Consider the following 17793-nt stretch of genomic DNA (forward strand, 5'->3'; position numbering starts at 1 on the left):
AAGCCAGTGTACTTGAATTGAACCCGAGGCTGTTTCGTATGGTATGCCAGTAACTCGGGACTTGTGTGTGAATGAGAAACACATCGTAAATGGCTTTGTAAAACCACTAAGGTTAATGGTCTAATGGTTACACTCTGTACAGTTTGAGGGGAGAATGTAAAATATAATACATAAGCTTTTAGCTTTATTTTTAAGACATGCATCCATAAAGGTATTTAAGTTATCTCCCTATTGAGTCTGCCATTTGTAGTAGAGCTTCACTAATATGGATACCAATGTGCATTTAGAAAGCAGGGCCAGCACAGATACCTCAGCAAAAAATCTTTAGAGGTCAAGAGGTGTATTTTAAAATTCTGGATTCCTTGTTGTTGAATGTAAACAAGTGTTCAATAGTGCCTAAAAACCTGGATAATCACGTGAACTTTTGTTTTTAGAATTGGGACTCAAATTTCCAGGTGGGCTAAAACACACACTGAGATTCATATAAAGACAATGCCACTCTGTCGAGGTTAAACGCACAGAAACACGTGTGCAAAATGGTGAGCGGATCATGCCGTCGAGTTCACTTTGCCACTGCTCACAGTAAGTGATGAAGTTCAGTGAAATAAATCTACTTCTGCAGCGAAGAGAAAAGAAGAATGGAGACTCCAAGTAAACATGCATATTAGATCACTCAGCGGTGGTTAGGCAATTGAATTGATTATACAAATTCCTTTTAATTAATCTAAGTTTGAATAAATTAAAAAAATATTAAATGCCTTTCCCATATCATCAGGGGATGTGAGAAGCTTTTTCAGAGAAGTGCAATATACTGTGCAGCGATGAACTACAGCTGTCAGTTTTTCTTAATCATAATATTTCAACTCTCCTGACATTCGGAGTAAAAATAAACACATTCAAGGAAGCTGAGTGGCAAAACCCAGCTGTTTTGGCAGGATATCTCCAAGATATAAAGCAGGGAAAAAAATGCACAGTGTATTTGGAAGTACAAATCTTGGCATTTCAGTGGTGTACTGATGGATTCAAGTAGGTGGTTTTTTGGAAGAATGCTCTCCCACTTGGCATGCTTCACAATGAGTGTGGAATTATACTCGACTTGCCAATTGTTAAAAATGTGATTTCATAAGTCAAATAAGATGGGTAAATCAAGGTCAAGAGTAATTTTCAAACCGACAGATACTTAACATTTATTCAAAAGCAATGGATTCACTGACAAACTGTGTGCTTATGGTTGTTTTTGTTTGTTGACTTGGCTGCTTTGAATGCTAAGTCGGGGAGGCAAACAAAGCAAACGCAGGACAAGTTGATCAATGATCTCCCAGAGTTCACGGAGGGGCCGCGTAAGGGTTTTAACCAAGGCTGGCTTAACCACCAAAGGAACAAAAACCTCCATTACCTACTCCCGCCTAGCCCACCGATGAGACACCAAATTAAGGTCAATGAAACCACCAACTAGAGATTGATCATCAGGACATCAAAGTCACTGATGTAAATCCAGCCTTTTTCAGACATCTGGGGTATTGATACAAGCCTCTCCCAGAGGAGAGTTGCTGGTTAGAAACCGATATTCCTCATGGCGTGGGGGGTGGGGGGTCCTCTGACCCACCTTCTACAAAGACCTGCGAGGTCTGAAAAGTATCTCATCGCGAAAGGGTTGAAAAGTTTATCCGCATCATCCTCTACAGACTTGCCAGGTGAGGCTCTTACGCAACTGTGCAAAGTTCAAACTGGGTTTGCTGTCCCAAAGTTACACTCAAGGACACGTTTAGATCACAGCAGCCTTTACTTCAGATAAATCAATCAAGCGCATGAAAGCAGCTCATTGTTTCCAGTGGTCAATGGAAATATGATAAACAATTACACAAACAGTAAGTTCCTTTCACTTGGAGCATGACAGGCCCTGTGGCTCCTCCCCTGCCCTGTCACTAGAGTATTTTGGTTCAAGTTCCACTGCGGCATCCGGCTGTGTTGCGGTCTCGGTTTCACCTCCCACTTCCTTTTTTTGGCCCTGACGTGTTTCCGCCCCTGAATTAGAATCAACTCTTTCCACACAGAGTTGTGATATCAGGCCGTCTTCCTTCTCTTGTCGACAGTGTTCGGAAACTAATAAGAAACCCCCTGGTAAAGCTAAATTCTACCTCCCAAATCCTTTGCTCCGTACCACGTGACAAGAGATACGGGCCGAGATCAAAACCCTAAGCAGCTGGTGTAACACAAAGAGGAAATCTCGCTCTCTAACGTAATGATAAGATAAAGGCAAAGAGGGCTCGCTTGTGCAAGCTTGAAGAATGTATGCTGTTTAGTAATTGCTGATAGAGTAAAAGTGAGGAGAAATCTTTCATATTTGTCTACTGACAGATTCTTCTTCTTCCATTTCAGGCATCTGAGCATCCTCTAGTCTTTGTAGTTCTGGGTGAGAAACTGAAGAGTAGCCACGGGCTCTCCCAGATCAAAACTTGTGATGAAGGCTTGAAAATCCCATTTACCTGTGGGAGCGGGGAGACAAACACAAAGATATTTATAAGTATTTACAGACACTTGGAGGGGAAATGTACTCACTTTTCACTCTGATCTGAAACCGTTTTCAGATTGATTTCAATAAATTATTATTATCTGTTAGATAATAAGCAATATTGTATATAAATAAAGTACATTTTAGGCAGAGTCTCCGGTGGATTACAAGAGCATTTCTTATGACCACTTGGTCTGTGTTTAGGGCATCTGAGGCCTAACTGAGCAGCACATGGCTCTGGGATGTGAGTCACTGAGAACAGCACTGCTGAAAATAAAACATGTTGCTGTAATGATGGAGGTGGGAACGCAAGGACGTATTGGCAAGAAGATATGATTCAATCGCCTGGACTGTTTTTTTTCTTCCCTCCCCTTTTAAACAAACACCAGACGGCCATCCGGCTGGTATGACAATATCACTTCTTAGATTTTGACAACCGCTGATTCCCTGCAGCTTCCTCTCCCTTAACACACAAAAAAAGGACGAAAAAAAAAATCACAATTATCATTCCAGGGAAAGAAAACCCTGCATGCTTTCAACTTGCAAACTTCAACAGCAGAACGAATGTCTGTCTATCTGTGTCTTCATATGTTTGGGTGCGCGTAAGACAATGCTTTGCTGCTTTGCTCTGTAATCCAGGGAATCACTGACATCCTGGTATTTCCGTATGCGCAGTAATTACATTAACAGCTGCTCAAGAATAGCGTCGGAAAGTCATCTTTTGAATAGAAAGCCAACTATTGAAATAGTCCAAATCTGTAGAGAGAGTGGCCTCACAGTTTGGGGTCAAATCTGACTATGCCTGGATAGAAAAAAAATATAAAAATTACTGCTTTTGACCTCTCGCTGCAGCTGCTTTACAGGCCCTCACTGTAGCTGTTTTCACCATCAGAGAGCCACATTTGTATCCTCCGGCATTTTTGAATGAGATATGGGAGAAGAAATACGCTTTGCCAGTGCCACAGACATCAAGTGCACTCACCCACCCCCTACCCCATCAATGCAGAAACAAATCAGAAGGGTTCATTTACATGTAGCACAAAATGTCTTGTACATGGTTATAATTTTCACGCTTTTTCCAGCAGACATTACTGCACCTAGCTCCTATCAAATTTTAAAGTCGAGTATATATATTTGATATACGTTTTAATAATTACACAACCGTTTCCCCCGATTCTCACCAATTTGATTTAGCTTTTAAGACTGACACCTCAGAGTGTTCGCAACTTCGGGTCAAGTTCTGAGCTCAGCTGGGGCGGGTGGGGGGAAAATGATGAATAATAACTGGGAGATGAGCAGATGAGTACCCGAATCTTGCCAGGTCCTCTCCTTGAATGAGAGCTGCCTGGAGAAAGGTCTCTGATAATCAAGTGAGGGCAATGGAGTCAAGTGACCTATCTGTATGATAGGGCATGCTTCCAGTGCCCCTTCTGGTCTGTGCTTCAGTCACAGATAATGCACCGCCTCTGCAGATCCCCTGCATGTCCACAACAAGGTCCCTCACACCCTTAGAGACACCACTTAAAAAAAAAAATAAAAAAAAAGGGGTGAGGGGACAGACGGCAGCTATATCCCTATTTTGCCTCAATATAGGGATATAGTTGATGAGTCATGTGGCAGAGTTGAACCTCATGACAGTCATGCTTTAATATTCAAACTTTCACTTACCCTTACTCATAGGGAAAAACCTACCATAATACAAGGAAACATTTCCTCTAATAGAGCATGTCACACTGGCGATTGTTTTATTGTAGCATGATGATCAAACAGAGAGTAGAAACCAGGCGCTGCTTGTAAGGCTTTACCCACATAATCCCATCTAAAGCTGTGCAATCATTGGGCAAAATCCAAAATGAGGCAAATTCAGAATATCTAGTGCTATCACACTGGCTGGTACCCCGCAAACGCCTAGACTCGCAAGTGACCTTAAAATAGGCTGGTGCCTGTTTGTAGTGCCGAGACGCGTTTCCGCCTCTCCCATCTGCGTGTTCATGGAAAGGACAGATAGTGTGGGACCTGAGGGCGATCTTAAAGTCTTCCTGCCTCTCCTTTTGTTTCCACCTTGCTTCCACGTCTGGGCATGGCAGAAAGATCAGGACTGCTGTGAGGTGACACAGAACTGCTACATTTAGTGGTGTGGGCGGTGTCCCTGTTAAACCTCTTACAGTGTCTCAGAAATACTAAAAAAACCCAAGTGATGCTGCTTTGTGGTAGTGTCGAAGGAATCATATCAGGCTAAGAGCTCTTCACGCAGGATTCATAGTTATAACTAAAGCAAAACGCAACCTTAATTTCTTTGTATCTGTCAGAGGTCAGGGGTCGGACACAGAACAGTTCTTCGGGGATGCTTAAACAGGGTCAGTGTGAGTGTGTCGGAGCTTACCGTAAACACAGCAGTAGCTAAAGCGCTTCAATCTTGAGGGGAATTGTTGAATTATAGTTGGCCACTCTGTTTCTCTCTATGCTGGAAATACTGAGTTTCCAATTATATAAAACGGAGAGGAGAGAGCTCATCACACTGGAGAGGCAGGACCGGATAATGACTAGCATTTGCTCGAGAAATGACTCAAAGAATTATTTTTCATAACAGTTTATCGGAATAATCAACTATTCTCGTGAATATATCATCTCTGGAACACCTTCAGGGTGCTTCTTCAAATTTGGCACAAATGTTGACTCATAATTACAATTTGGTCTTTTTGACCTGGCAAAAAAAACAACCAAAACATGTTTTGGCCACAACTGAAGAATTCATAGGATCATTTTGAAAAACTCCCATACAAACCACTAAATGAAAGATCAACTTCGCTGACACATCATATTGATCTGCAACATTTTCCTGGCTGTCCATCAACACCGTAACTCATGAAGATAAGCAGGGATTCTTAGCATATCTCATATTTGGTCAGATGCAGAATTGGTGACACTAATCTTTGCTTCCCACCTTTAAACGCCGCTGCTTCTTTGAGGCAACGTCCATATATGAAACACTGTCAACACAGATTTATTGTTAAATTGTATTTTATTGTTACATTTCATTATTGGATTTTATTCAATTACTCCAAAATCCTCATTACTTTTTTAAAAAAAAGTGTGCAACTCTCATTTTCATTATCAATTGCTGTGTTTTCTTCACTCATCCCAAAGGAAATTATGAGAAGCTGGAAGCAGCAGATATCTTTCTGATTTTTATGAGTTTCTTAATTATCAACTAAGTGACTCATTAACAAATTACTTCACTTATACTTATATTGTGTCAGCTGGAAGTAACCCATTTTAGAAATACTATAAAGATATTTGTGGATAAGGGAAGTTGAGGAAAAGTCAAGACACTTTAACTTTTACTCCGAGCCTGTCAAGACTCTGTAAAAAAAAAAAAAAAAAGACACATAGAAAAAACACAACCAGCCAAAATTCAACACGTTAAAGTGTTCCTTTAAGGCAGCCGACTCCTGGCTGAAACTCAGGCCTGCTGTAGCAACCAAATCCTGGCTCTCTTGACTCCACGCAGCTCTGATTAATGGTAGAGGCTGTGGGTGGGTGGTAGACATGGATCTGCCCATTACCACACTGCAACATTGCAAATGGCTTCAATTACTGTGGAGTGTGCTGAGCTGGCAGTAGGGGCTCTAGGAAGCAAGATAGGCAATGTGTACGATCCAGCAGCTAACGCCACTGTGAGCCATTCATTCGCATGACGTGACTGTCGCCTTCCCAACAATTTATCAGGGACAAAAAAAAAATAATACAGAACACATGGCCAATTTTTTTTTTCATTCTTATCTTCTCTTTTTTACTCATCATAGTTTTTGCTTCTGATCAGTCGATACCAGCTGCTGAGCTTCAAGTCAGGACGTGGAATGCTCGACGCGCGAACAGCGTATGTGCAAACTAACGTGTAGGCTGAAACATCACCCCAAGGCTTCTCTCGAGGCCTTGGGGTTTCCCTCCCGGCATTGTAACACTGTTTCCCTTGACAAACTGACTCGTCGGCACCAAACAGTAGCAGGACATATTAAGGGCTTGCCAAGTGGCTGACAAGTATCACAAGGGTCTGAGTGCCCACGGCTGCCCCCCTCCCCAACCCTGGCACGGGGGCAGCCTCCAGTCAGGGACAGCCAGAGCAATGGGGATTCCCTACGATGACGCCCCTGTGCCCCATGCCAAGAGCGCAGCCCCCCTGTAGTTCCTTGTGTAACAAACCAGCTGTCCCCATCAGTTCAATGACCCACATTCATAACCTTAACGCAGGAGGCACTGCCGACTCCCACGGCTCCTCGCAACAGCCCTGCTCCACCTCTAATTGTTCACCCCCTTTATTAGTAAAGTGATGGCCAGAGATGAAAAGAAAACAGAGAAAAAATCTGAGATGAAATTGAGTCAATGACTGCACTACTGGAAGTGGAAAACGATCATTAGGAGTCTTCCACCCACGGCTAAATGCTCTCCCTTCGCAAATCACATCAATTAATGTCATGGGCTATGAAAAATTCTCTCTGTGTCATACCACATGGAGGGAGGACAGACGCTAATAAGTGAACATACTTAACGGAGGAGGTGGGGAGGCATGGGATTCCCTCCGTTCCTCTTCTCCGTGCGGGATTAACGAGCTCCGGGACAATTGGGCAAAAATAAGGAAGCAGGTAAACCAGAGAATAGGGCCTGAAATATCCCACATGTTTTGTTTCTGCTCATACACCACATTCTTAATGTGTAAAACACTATTGTCAATTATCTATTCTCTTGACATATTATTGTGTCCAGAACTGACCCATCAAATGAAGCGCGTGATTATCCGGGAGAATTTTTTTAATTTCATTTCCCTTGTATCGACAGAGCAGCTAGCAGGAGAGAGGAAGTCTTACAGCGGGAGTTACGCTCATCCACTCGATTAAGGATGGGTGGATCCACTCAGTTCAAATGCTTCATAACGAGTGGGCAACTTCTGTGTGAGAGCAGTTTATTTTGCACAAGAATACATTAAAAATATTCTAAATAGTAAACTATTATTCATGCTAGTATTACTTCAGCTTAACCAGCTGTGACATCGCGAATGCCCCAACGATGCGGCAAGAGTTCATCGCAACCTCCCCAAAGTGCGCCGAATAAGTAACATACTACAAACTATATCTCTTTTGACACTTCTTTTTCCAAAGGTTTCAACATCAAACAGACCTCAGCCTAATGTGCCCGGATTGTTTGCTGACAAAGCTGTCAAAACTTCAAACAGCCGAGACTGGCAGCTCCACTTATTCACGGCCGCAGCGCTTGAAGTCTCAAACCACCCTGATCTCCCCTCAAATCACCGGCTGTGACCTGACTCGAATAGACAGATAGACACGCCTCCTGTGAGGTGCTGTACTGTGCATCCAAGTGCTACAGCCCACCTTCCCACACAGACTTCAGGGGGATGGAAAAGTACGAAAAAAAAGAAATAAATCCAAAAGCGTAAACAAAACAATACCTCTGCAAGACAAACAAGGTTGAATCAAAGGATGTATGGATATAATATCATCAAACTAAAACGACCTTTCACGTGGAAGCATGTGACGTAGTTGATGGGCCTTTTAGGTTTGGCGGAGGTTAACAAGACGTGGTCAGGCAGACTCGTGCAGGTGTGCGTGGGAGCCAATAATACTTGTCTTGACCCCGCAGGCATTAACGCTGCAGCAGACTTACTCACTAACCTCATTAACATTTCCCTTGTTAAGTTCAAGCATTTGGAGAAAATTATCTTCCTAAAGCAACTCCGAATGCTTTGATTAAAGCATCTTAATTGTGAATTATGCAGAATGACATGGGTCTTTATGAAACAAAGGCAGCACAGTGAATCGCAACACTAACAAAGATCAAGTTTATAGTAAAACGTACTCAATCAACACAGATATTTCAGGAGTTGCAGAGCCTAATGTGGAAATATTACACCCTAAATTAAGGAGTACTCCCTCTAAAGGAAATGAATATTGTAAAATGACGTGGCTTCTTATTGTCTGTTCCAAAAATACTTTCCCAAAAACCACAAAAACCTATAATGTGAGAGGAACTGTTAGGTTTCAATTCCTTGCTGTAAACTTTCATTGCTGATTCAACAGATAGATGCTGGCAACCAGCCACTGTTGGTATATGATAGATGATACTGCAGTGGGAAAACAATGTAGCAGACTGAAGAAGCTGGTGAGTGGAGTTATTACCCCGGGATGCCTCCTCCTGCTCCGTGAGTGACACAGACGCGTCTGGAGGCTGCTCGAACAACATGAACTGGTAGCGGTGAAAACCAGAGTTCGATGGCGGGGTTGGCGGCTTATAATCTGTACGAAAAACCAAAGAATCAGAATCAGGAGAGCTGAGAGTGGGGACTGGCATTTTATAACAATTGACTGTAAGTGTGTGCTAAATCTTTGACATCCCAATTCTTTTTGTTGTACAGCAAAATCCACGTGGATTATTTAAACCAAAGGGAGCTGTACGGCCATAAAAATCGTTAACTCTGAATTCTGAGAATTCTTTAGTCAGTCTGGGTTGTGGGTAATAAACTGGCTACAGATTTTCTTTGGATAAATCCTCTTTAATCATCACCAACACTGCAAGACAGTAAACATAACCAGCTCCACGGGGGAGGATGATGGCGGCGTGTGCATCTCTGTGTGTGTATGCGAGTACTGGTGCACTTTTTAAGCCCTTTAAATTCACAATAGTGGGAAGGAATTAAAATTACTCTGAGGAGAGGGGTCACGAAAGAGTGACTTAAAGGTTATACAGGAAAAATGTTAAATTCCTCCAAGTGATACAAAAATACTGAAATACTTTAGCATAAATTATAGTAAGACTTAAATCTACAAGTCCAAACAATAATATGGAATTATTCCAACTAATTATATATAATATATACCAGAGCAAATTGCACAGCCTACACACAATCAATGAGTCAGATCAACTTTCTGGAATTAAACTAAACCTGGGAGTAATGAAGCCAAGGTTACACAACGAATAGTCAATAGAAGATCTTACTTACCAGTGAGGGATGTTCCTTCTATTTGTCCTTCCTTGAGTGCACTGCCCTGGAATTTAAAACACAAAAGTTAGCCGGGCAAATTATGAAGCACAGCCTGTTTGTTTTGTGACAAACCCAGCGATAGCAAAGATTTGATAAGAAAGACAAAACAGACAGCAAGCACAGGCTGCTCTTCTTTCAGATTTATGCTCCCATAGGCAAATGTTCTACATTCAATTAGTCCAGTCTTTATAACCACAAAGGCTGGCCATTTAATTTATTTCAAGCCAATGCTAGTAGACTGTATCCTGCTGAAGTAACAGCAAGCTCGAGATCCAATAAACAGTGAAATATTTGGCGATTATTGGGGAAAAAAAAAGCTCCAGTACAAGCTTGCATCCACACTGCAGGTTAAAGTATGTCAAAATTAAATATATAAAAGACCAGGTATTTTAATATCAGAATACAAGAGACAATTTTCAGACAAAAGACAGTTCCCAAGAAAATTAAACTACTGAGAAGATTTCCAATTTCCCATATTATTAATTGTATATTAACTTCTTGTTGCCTAGAAACAGATATCATGTAACCCAATGTGAAGTGCAGATATTTTCATAAGCATTTTCTGCTGTATATTTGTCAGGTTAAACTCCCTCAGCCCCAGGAAGCACACAGTCAGGCACTTCACACTGCAAATTGCACACAGGCATGTTTGTTTAATATACTTGGCTATTTACTGCAAGACGGCTGCATCCTTGAGTGGGTGGAAAAGGACTAAATATGCTGTCTGTGAAATGGCCCAAAACCCACTTGAGGTAAGCGTGGAAGTCCCCATCACAGACTGGAGTATGTGGTCTCAGCACCTATTTCTGTCCTCTTTTTGCCACGCACAGGCTCCCCCTACAGGCTGACGGGGGTACTGCGTTAACAAGCAGCACCAAGGACAAAAGACAGGCAGGACCAAGCTGCTTTCCCCCCCCAATCTCAGCTTGAAATTCAAGTTCCAGTTTAATAAGAACACATATCCACAGAGAATAAAAACTGTAGTAGGACAGCAGCCCAGAGCAGAAGAAGGTAAAGCAGAAGGATAAAAACAGAAATAATGTTTTAATTTTCATCTTGGGAATGGTGCATCAAGATTATGATTATGATATATGTTTTGAAGAGGATAAATGCATCCAACTGTTGGAACGACATCTTTTCGAGGACACTAATAAACACTTTCAATGCCTATCCAGGTTTCTTGACAAGTAAATTAAAAGCTTTATTTTGCTATTTACTCATACGTGGGACAGGGGACTATTTAAAGCAGACCAACCATAGTTTGACTTCTCTCTTTGCTTCTTGAAGACTGCAGCTGTCACCTCGCAGCAGATGAAATGTACTTTGAGGATGATAACGGTTCATAATGCCAATTAAAATGCTAAAACTACAGTTATAGGCACACAGAGTGTGCAGGTCTATGTCAGAATGACTGAGATGCACAAACGACCTTAGCATATTACTATCAGTTTCAAATAGTAATTCACTCTTTCAGCAGATTTAAAGCATGCATTCTGTATCGTGCATATGCTCTTATCTATAATCCTGTAACCTCTCTTTAAAAATAACAGCAAGCATTGGAGTGTTTACACAGACTGATCAAATTCAGAAGATTAGTTTCAAATGTGAGTATCTTCATCCACCGATCGGTGAGAAAAAAAAAAAGCTTTATTTAGAAATAGCAAGTGTCCTGCAGCCTGCAGAATCCAAACCCATTGCCATAGCAACAGGTAGTCAACATTTGAACGTGCAACATTTTCCCACATCTTAATGCTCAGTTCTCGCTCATCCTCCCAGGCACCCTGTGCCCTTTTAATTTCATTATAATACATAGTGTATAAACAACAGCAAATGAATAAAATATTGAAATTTAGCCAAATAATAAAAGAAGTCAATAATATGCGGAGTCAATAATATGCCGATCTAACACACAATCACATATATTATTATTCACAAGAAATCAAAAAAAAAATAAAAAAAATCACAAAAGTAGTTTAAGGGTTGGAGTGATTAATCTGTACGGAGCAGAGCTGCTATCACAGTCGCTGTGACCGAACAGGGCCGTGCTGGGGTTGCTGATCCTAATGTTCACTGGGGAGTGACGCACTTACTCACTGTGACCCACAGGGCAATCTCACATGGGGGGCGGCCTCCCTCAGGGACTTGGTTGTGGGGTGTGACGCCAAACATGACAAGTTGGCATCGCTGAATGACAGCCACGATCTGTGTTAATAACCTTTATGAAGAAACGCCCATTTTAAGGTATGGGTATGTGTAGCATGTTATCCTTGCAGTATTTATGATAATAAAAACAAAAAAACATTTGGATCTTTTGAAGTTGTGGAAAAAAATACTGAAAATTCAAAAGACAATCATCAGGCTGGACCGTGGAACAGTTTAATCAGACTAAAAACTTTAAGCATAAAATGATTTTCGTATTAACCCCACCCATGAAAAATCTGTGAGTGATTCATCTGATTGTTGATGAAGAAAGAATCCAAGACTGAGATTCACTAGTATGCCAAGAGAATTTGAATGCTGCTTATAAATCTGTAACATTTATAGAAAAAAACCCCTTCTGTAGTGAAAATAAGCATAATATTACTTTACTAACCGAGATAACCTAAGACATCAAGATACTCTGAGGCACGATATCCAAGACTTTATACACTGAAGCTGTTTTCACACCTAAACTCTGAAATAAGTCACAGGAGTCAGGTCGGGACATCGTTTGGAGTTGCCCTTTCTAACAGTAGCACGCAGCAGGAGATAGTCTGCCTCAGCTGCAGTCTCACAACTTGAAATGCTCCGGTTCGTTTAGAAGAGGGAGCTGTCTGCATTTAACTGCAAGGACACATGATCCCCAGGCTGTTACCTGCACTATTAACACATGGACTTCACACTGACTTTGCACTACGGGGATCTAGCAGGTTAAATTTGTCAGGTAATTTCTAGAAAGGTAAATGGAGTAAATGACTCTAGGTGACTTGATCTATAACACAGATCTATAAGTAAAACATAGATATTAGAAGAAATGGTTTAATGACTGTGTAATAAAGGGCTTGATGATATATTTTCCACTCTAACATATACACATAAATTGTATATTAACACTATAAACTTCTTCCTTTCTCTTAAAAAATACAGTTTCCTCAAAAACATGCCCAGGGAATAAACAGTGCAACGCTTTTGCTGTACAAAATCTATGTTCACCAGCAGTTGTATTTTTGGCTTGTTTTTTTTGACCTCAAGCTGAAGATAAAAGACACATTGCATAATGCAGATGTCAGAGAAAACAGTTGTTTTCAGCTATTTTCTATATGCTCGACCATAAAGCCAATGTGAAAAACGCAGCTTATTCATTGAAAACATTCAAACATAGATCTTCTATCATTAGCTGTTCATGTAAGAAATGAGCTCAGATTGAAGCGCTGTGTAGAAAACCAGCAGAACATTAAAATCAGGATCTTTACAAAATAAAGAAAAAAAAGCCTAATGGAGTACTCACGGCTAATATGTCAGTGTTTTAACTGTTGTGCTATTTCAGCAGCTGAAAGTTGAAAGACACTAGAAACAGCTTCATTCTCTATGCAAGACAAACATTACCACTGTTTCCCTGTAAGTATTTTCTCATTTACATTTTAAATGTCTGTGTTCGTGAGATTCTTCTATGCTCATTCACTGCACTTAAAACACAGATACCACCAAGCTTTCTGTTCATAATGCAGTAATGCACTGCTCACCATGCATAAAAAACATGGTGATGGGTATTAAAGTTTCATACCAACACATATATTCATAGTACTGTATGCTCATTGAAGTAAATATCTAATCAGTCAATCAAGTCAGGAAATAGACGACTTGCTGAAGTTCAAAGTGAGCATCACAGAAGGGATGAAAGGTGACTTAAGTGACTTTAAATGTGTCACAGTTGTTGGCGGCAGACCGGATGGTTTGAGTATTTCAGAAACTGCTGATATACTGGGATTTTCCCACACAGCCATCTCTAGGGTTTACAGAGAATATCTGCCGGCAGTTGTCTGAGTGAAAATGCGTTGCTCGTACAGGAGGTCAGAGGAGAATGGCCAGACTGCTTTGAGCTGATTGGAAGGTAATAGTAACTCAAATGCCCGCTGGTTACAACCAAAGTATGCAGAAGAGCATCTTTGAATACACAACACGTCAAACCTTGAAGTAGATGGGCTACAGTGGTAGATGACCACAATGAATGCATCTCCTGCCAGTTAAGAGCAGGAAACTGCAGCTACGGTACTGCCTAAATCTTCTGTTTCCAAAATTGTCCACTGTCTGGTCTAAGATTAGATTCTGCTGCGACATACTCAGTAAGGTTTGAATTTGGCGTAAACATGAAAGCATGGATCCATCCTGCATGTATCAATGGTTTGGGCTGGTGGTGTAATGGTGTAATGGTGTGAGGGACATTGTTATTGGCACACTTTGAGTGTTTAAAATGTCGACTTGAGTATAGTTGGTGACCATGTAAGACCACAGTCCACTTCTGATAACTGTACTCAGCAGAATAACAATTATTTCTTGTTTCTTGTTTAATCTATGCTATGAATTTTTTAAATAATCACTGTAAAGTCAAATATTACGAATTCCTGAATTTTAATGCTCCAAACTCTTTCACCAAGAAACAATTTAAGTTCTTCTCTTTAGAAACTATAATGAAACAAACAAAGCATTTCATGGATTACCCAGACTGAGTTAACTCACCAGTAAAAAGACTCGAGTTATTTGGGAGATATTATAAGCAATGCATATGTCTCGTATCCTCATTTGAGGGGAATACCCATTTAAGCTGTGATAGTGAATCACACACTGAGCAATGTGGGAACACCAGCTACTAACAGAGATAAAAACTGAAAGTGTCAATGTGATTTATGCCGATGCACGAGGGTGTTTAAGTCTATCGAGGGGAGACTAACTAAATATCTCCTGGTATGCACTAAAAACAGTGAACAAGGAGCAGCAGTGGGATTGGAGATTTGACGCCTAAATGGGGCAGATTTGGTTTTTGTGTTGTTCAAGGTGGATCTCTTTTGTGCCACTCTTATCATAAAGGTGAATCCAAACAACATAATATTCTGCTGGTGGCACGTGCACTGGTAAAAAAGAAATTTACCACTTGTCTTAATTTAAGCTAAGTATTTTTGTTTCTTGATATGTTTGTGAGAGCGAGGCAACGCAGTGAACAGGGGGAACCCCCTTTGAAATGGAAGGCCTGAGTTCAAGACACTAGAGCAGGAAACGCACGCCCTTGGAGGTTGCCCTTAAAAAGACAGTGTCCCTGCAAGCTGTTGAAAAGCTGACCCCGACCTCTGAGCCACCCGCGAAGGCCAATCACGGCCAATCATACAAATATCAACATCTATATTCATTACACAGTTTAAACACATATGAAATATCATTAAGTTATAATCCAGAGTTCGTTTCCAGATCTTAAAGAAACAGCATTTACTAAATATTTGTTTTGTCACTCGTCTCGGCTCGTTAAATGTAGGAGCCAGTCACGTCTAACTTATGTGCGCCCAGCTGTGGTGTTACATTCATCGTGGCGTTGCTTGCCTTCATGTTTTACTGACTATTTCACACTCTGACTCAAACAAAGGCAGAAAGGATCCCAAACAACCTACACATTATGAGCAATGAATAATTTCTGATAATCTAGAAAAAGGCATGCGGCAGAGCTTTTTCTGTGGGTCACGTAAAAGCCTGACACGCTAACCACCAACCAGCAAATTTATCTCAATCCATAAAATGAATCAGAATTAGTTCAGACTTGATAGCGGTATTATTACCATCATGAAATTCTTAAAAAAGATAGTAGATGGGACCCCAGGCGCATCTCCGCTTTGTCTGAAAATGGTGAAACAAGGTGAGATGTGTCACTTTATGAAAGTGAGCTTAATGCTATACATGAATTTCTAACTTCTCTTGATCTTAGGGCAGTAGATGAGCAGTGTGTTTGTATAATGTGTCTACATAACTTCCGCTAGGAATCCTCCGACACGAGCCGATAGGTAGGAGTCCACAAAGAGGCGGTGGGTGGGTGCAGGGGTGCGGTTTCAGCAGGAATACCCGCTTGCCCAACAACCCTTCTCCTTCTCTATGTGGGTGAGTGCTTCCCTTTGTCAGCAAGAGTTACTCATGCACCTCCTTGTATATCCACCACTTCCCCCTCCCTTGCACACCCTGTAAACCCACACCTACGACAATCAGCACCCACGTCCTTCTAATGCAGTTCTGAGAGCATCATTCTCCCTTTTACTTGCAGTCAGGCTAACAGACGGGGAGAGAGAGCATGACAGATGGTGTTCACAGCTCTATTTCTGAGGCTGGACTTGTACTGCCACCGCCACCCCTCCCCTCCACCCTCCCTTGCCGATTCCACTCAAGCCAAGTGCTTATGACTACCTCCTCATCTTCGCCTCAGTAATCAGCCCATTCATTTGCAGGGTTATTGTGAATTAAAAGTCCTTGCCTCACAAGGAACCTCACGGTTTACAGGTTAAACACAGAAAAATCGCATCATTGCTCAACTACAGAACGTGTAATCCAGATATAAATGGAAAAAGCACCAAATTTATGTTCAAAATTATTCAGAGTTTAGGCAAAGTATACAACATTTTGCTTACAAAACAGTAAAAAATTATGCAGTAAATTAGAATATTTTGTGAGTCTGGATTCAGCCCCCACCCCCTTTCTTTTATGTCCCAAAATGCACAGGAACTATAGGAGCAGTGACCCAGTCAAAGGCAGGCTCTCCTATGCACGCTGTTGTCTTTATCAGCATAGCAGACATTCCCATCAGTCGAGTTCAAACTTGTGGCGTGTGCCACTTCTTTTACACCACAGGGGTTTCTCCGGTATCTCTACTCATGCTGAAAAGGTTTCCTCGAAATCCCCGTTTTAGTTTTTGCCCTGAGCAGCGATACTGGATGATTACAACACATAAACAGCTGCATGCATGACACCTTTTAATGACCTGATCCTCAGATAGGATGTGGAAACAATCTTTCAGCCGCCAACTTTGGCCACCAACTGTGACGCCATGTTTATGGCCATGTAAGTGTCATTCTCCTGCATAAAAGCTCAGATATGATCAATACTGGGCACCAAAAGCTTAGCAAAAACTGACAGCCAGCCAACAGTTTGTGAGCACTGTGGAAAAAGTTGCCAGTTTTCTAAAGGTTGTTACTTCATCTCAGATGGGTTACTTCATCCTTGCCAAACCTGTCCAGGCCCCATGCCAAACTTTAAACTAGAAGAAGGAACACTTGCGGTACACTCTTGCTTTTCCTCGTCTTTACTTCAGTTTTAGGACGATGGCACCAAGCAAGTATTCTACAGCCACACATTTGGGATTATGGTTGATCTGGCTTCATAAACTTTGGCTAACAACGGAGAAAACTAAAAGCCACTATGTGTTACAGTCTGGGGTACCACTCAGGATTTAATCGGGCTGACGTGTAACTGGTTTGTCATCTCACCCATGTGTTGTGACTGTGCCAATCCTCCTAATCAGCACAACAGTGACTGCTGAGCCTCCGAAGAAGTCGGAGGCTGATATAATTGAGCAATTTCACATATTGCTGTAAATCTGGTGGCCTAAAAGACAACAGGTATTGGCCAGAAGAATTTACAGATTCAACTGTGAACTCCTGCTACTATTTAGCCCACCTGAGGCACCTATCACTAAGCTGTTATCACATAAGCAAAGCATGCCTAAAATTTTCCTGGACTTAATGGACAGTCTAGTGCATTCCCCACTAGTGAGTGGGCTTCATGTTTTCCGTTGCCTGCATGCTCTGTATACACAGAGTATTTCCAGTAGAGTAACTGCAACTTAAGATAACAGCTTAAGATTTCATTACTGCTCTTTAAGGATCCCTCAACACGACTGCACATTAAAGATTATTCAGGGTTAGGAGGAAAGCCGCCTAACGTCTGATTTAGACTTCTATGGTGAATCTTTGTAGAGCCTACAACGCAAACTACGTGAGTGACTAATGCTGTTTTCAGCATTTGCACTTGTGTGTGGTGCATTATTTGTTAATTACCATGTGGTAGTGTTCTGGTGTTTTACATGCAATTCCCCCCGCAGCCGTCACGAGGAGCCACCTTTCTACCAACCAACAGAACCTACTCGTTTTTAGCTACACTGGATGTACGTGTTATGTTACTAATAATGCACAGTGAACTTTTCCTAGTTCTGCACATTGAA

The 17793-nt window shown here is 41.4% G+C and overlaps 1 protein-coding gene across 2 annotated transcripts in view; it reads right to left on the reverse strand.

The window, feature by feature from the left end:
• Positions 1–1764: 1764 nt before the first annotated feature.
• Positions 1765–17793, reverse strand: part of pebp4 (phosphatidylethanolamine binding protein 4) — a 52775-nt gene continuing 36746 nt past the window's right edge. For both annotated transcript variants that reach the window (XM_026186666.2, XM_026186665.2), the window contains 3 exons: positions 9525–9570; positions 8704–8820; positions 1765–2486 (listed from right to left, as the gene is read on the reverse strand). In XM_026186666.2, the coding sequence (XP_026042451.2) occupies positions 2395–2486; positions 8704–8820; positions 9525–9570 (255 nt within the window). In that variant the 3' untranslated portion in view covers positions 1765–2394. The remainder of the gene's footprint in view (positions 2487–8703; positions 8821–9524; positions 9571–17793) is intronic.

The sequence above is a fragment of the Astatotilapia calliptera genome, chromosome 12 (assembly GCF_964374335.1).
Source record: "Astatotilapia calliptera chromosome 12, fAstCal68.1, whole genome shotgun sequence".
Lineage (NCBI taxonomy): Eukaryota > Metazoa > Chordata > Actinopteri > Cichliformes > Cichlidae > Astatotilapia > Astatotilapia calliptera.